Source organism: Borostomias antarcticus (genome assembly GCF_949987555.1).
Source record: "Borostomias antarcticus genome assembly, chromosome: 23".
NCBI classification, from domain to species: domain Eukaryota; kingdom Metazoa; phylum Chordata; class Actinopteri; order Stomiiformes; family Stomiidae; genus Borostomias; species Borostomias antarcticus.
The window spans coordinates 885,347-887,846 of NC_140256.1; the positions used below are offsets into that span (position 1 = coordinate 885,347).

A 2,500-nucleotide genomic window follows, 5' to 3' on the forward strand; every position below is an offset into this window, starting at 1 on the left:
GGAGGTGCACGTGGTGTTGCATCATGGGACGGTTCTTCCCTGCGAGGCGCAAGGCTTCCCCCGGCCTTCCATCACCTGGCAGAGAGAGGGCGTTCCCATAGCAACCGGTGAGAACAGACTCTTCGGGCGTTCGATTAGAACTGCGTCCGTTTCCTGTGATGATATTCTAAGCGTGGCCGAGGTGAGCGCGTGACGAGGTGCTGATGTGTGAGCGGATCTTCCAGGACACAGACTGGCGCTGCTGTCCAGCGGAGCGCTGAAGTTCTCCAGGGTCACTCTGGGTGACGCGGGCTCCTACCAGTGCCTGGCGCAGAACGAGGCGGGCACGACCGCGGGGAGGACCAGGCTAGTCCTGCAAGGTAACGCCGCACGCCGCCCGCTGAAAACCTTGGCCATCCGGTCCGACGGTCCCCAAGTAAACAAGTCAAGTAAACAAGGCGTGCGATTAACCCCGCCCCTGTCCCCTCAGTCCCCCCGGTCCTAAGCGTCCCTCGGGTGGAGTACTCGGCCGTGCTGGGCCAGCCGGTCAGCCTGGACTGTGCGGCGGACGGGCAGCCCCAGCCGGAGGTGTCCTGGCACAGGGAGCGCCGGCCCGTGGCCGAGGGCGCCCACGTACGGGTCTTCGCCAACGGCACCCTGGCGATCAGCGCCACACAGCGCAGCGATGCCGGGCTGTACACCTGCTCGGCCAAGAACCTGGCTGGACGCGCCAGCCAGGACATGAGGCTGGTGATCCAGAGTGAGTCGGCGTTCGGGTCAGCTCTAGTTTCATGTATTCTGTACGCCGATGATTCACTGCTGCGCTGTAACGACGGCACCAACTGACCTGCCAATGACGTGCGGAACCTCTTTTTTTTTAAGTCCCGCCCATGATTCCCGTTGGTCAGCCGGAGCTGTCAGTCATCCAGGGTTTCCAGGCCTTGTTGCCGTGCGCTGCGCAGGGTTCACCAGAGCCCAGGGTATCATGGGAGAAGGACGGCGCCAAGGTGCCCAACCTGCCGGGAAAATTCACCGTTCTGAGATCAGGAGAGCTCATCATTGAGAGGGCAGAGGTCAGACACAGTTCTACTACATAACTACACATATAGTCTGTGTGTAATATTGTTAAAACGTATCAGGTCCTTGAGGTGAGGGTTTTCTGAGGAGGGTGTGTTTGATTCGCAGCCTGGCGATGCGGGCGTGTTCACCTGCGTGGCCACCAACGCCGCGGGCACCGCGAGACAGGACACCCGCCTGTCGGTCAACATGCGGCCCGTCTTCAAAGAGCTGCCCGGCGACGTGACCCTGAACAAGGGTCAGACTCTGGCCTTGTCCTGCCACGCCCAGGGCACGCCCACTCCAGCGATCTCATGGACCCACAACAACAGTCCTTATCCAGGTGCTGTAGATTGCTGACACACCTGTCTGCCTGTCTGTCTGTCTGTCTGTCTGCCTGCCTGCCTGTCTGTCTGTCTGTCTGTCTGTCTGTCTGTCTGTCTGTCTGTCTGTCTGCCTACCTGTCTGTCTGCCTACCTGTCTGTCAGTCTGTCTGTCTCTCTGTCTGCCTGCCTGTCTGTCTGTCTGTCTGTCTGTCTGTCTGTCTGTCCATCCCCTCAGACACACTGACCCACTATGTGTCAGTGAGAGACTAGCCCCCAGGTCTTCTAGTGATACCCCATGCCCTCACCTCAGTACCAACGTGCGGTCTCTCTCTCTGTTCCCCAGGCGCCGGTGTGGACGAGGCGGGCCGGAGCTCCCTGCTCATCGGGAACGTGACCACGAGCGCCGCCGGGACCTACGTGTGCGTGGCGGAGAACAGCGTGGGCGCCATCCGAGCCCTCTCCTTCGTCCGCATCAGAGGTGAGAGCGCTCCTGTCGGTGGAACAACTCGCCCCTCCACATCAGACCCGCCCACACCCTCAATGTTTTTAAATCTTTATTGAAGACCCACTTTTTCTCCCTGGCCTTCAACTCTAGTAGAGCATGACTCCCAGGCTAGTGAGTGTATTGTTGTAGTTGTGGGTATTGTTGTAGTTGTGGGTATTGTTGTGTTTGTGTGTATGGTTGTGTCTTTGTTGTTATAATTATTTTTCACTTACCTGTACAGCACTTTGGTCGATTTTAGTCGTTTTAAACGTGCCTTTTAAATAAAGTTTGATTTGAGTTGAGTTGCGACCGGTCAAAGCGGCGTGCGGCGCTCCCGAGAACCTTCACCGCCATGTTGGATAGCGTGGGTCTGACGCGGGGCGTGGCGGGTTTGGTCTCTCCAGAGCCCCCGGTGCTGAAGGGCGACGCCCACACCTCCCAGACGGTGGCCCAGGGGGGCGCGGCCATGCTGGACTGCCCCGCCCACGGAGACCCCAGCCCCGCCCTCCGCTGGCTTCGTGACGGGAGGCCCCTCCTCCGCTCGCTACGGCTGCAGCCACTCCACAACGGCTCCCTGGTCATCTACAGCGTCACGGTAAACCTCCCTACCCTGTCCCCTCTGTCCCTACCCTGTCCCCTCAGTCCCTACCCTGTC

The 2,500-nt window shown here is 59.8% G+C and overlaps 1 protein-coding gene across 1 annotated transcript in view; it reads left to right on the forward strand.

Moving 5' to 3' along the window:
* Positions 1–2,500, forward strand: part of hmcn2 (hemicentin 2) — a gene marked incomplete at both ends in the record, with an annotated part of 57,889 nt that overhangs the window by 46,069 nt on the left and 9,320 nt on the right. Inside the window, 7 exon segments of the mRNA XM_084457375.1 lie at positions 1–107; positions 225–359; positions 470–739; positions 862–1,052; positions 1,165–1,378; positions 1,705–1,839; positions 2,250–2,440. The exon segment at positions 1–107 is cut by the window's left edge and continues 28 nt beyond it. Coding sequence (XP_084313501.1) covers positions 1–107; positions 225–359; positions 470–739; positions 862–1,052; positions 1,165–1,378; positions 1,705–1,839; positions 2,250–2,440 — 1,243 coding nt within the window.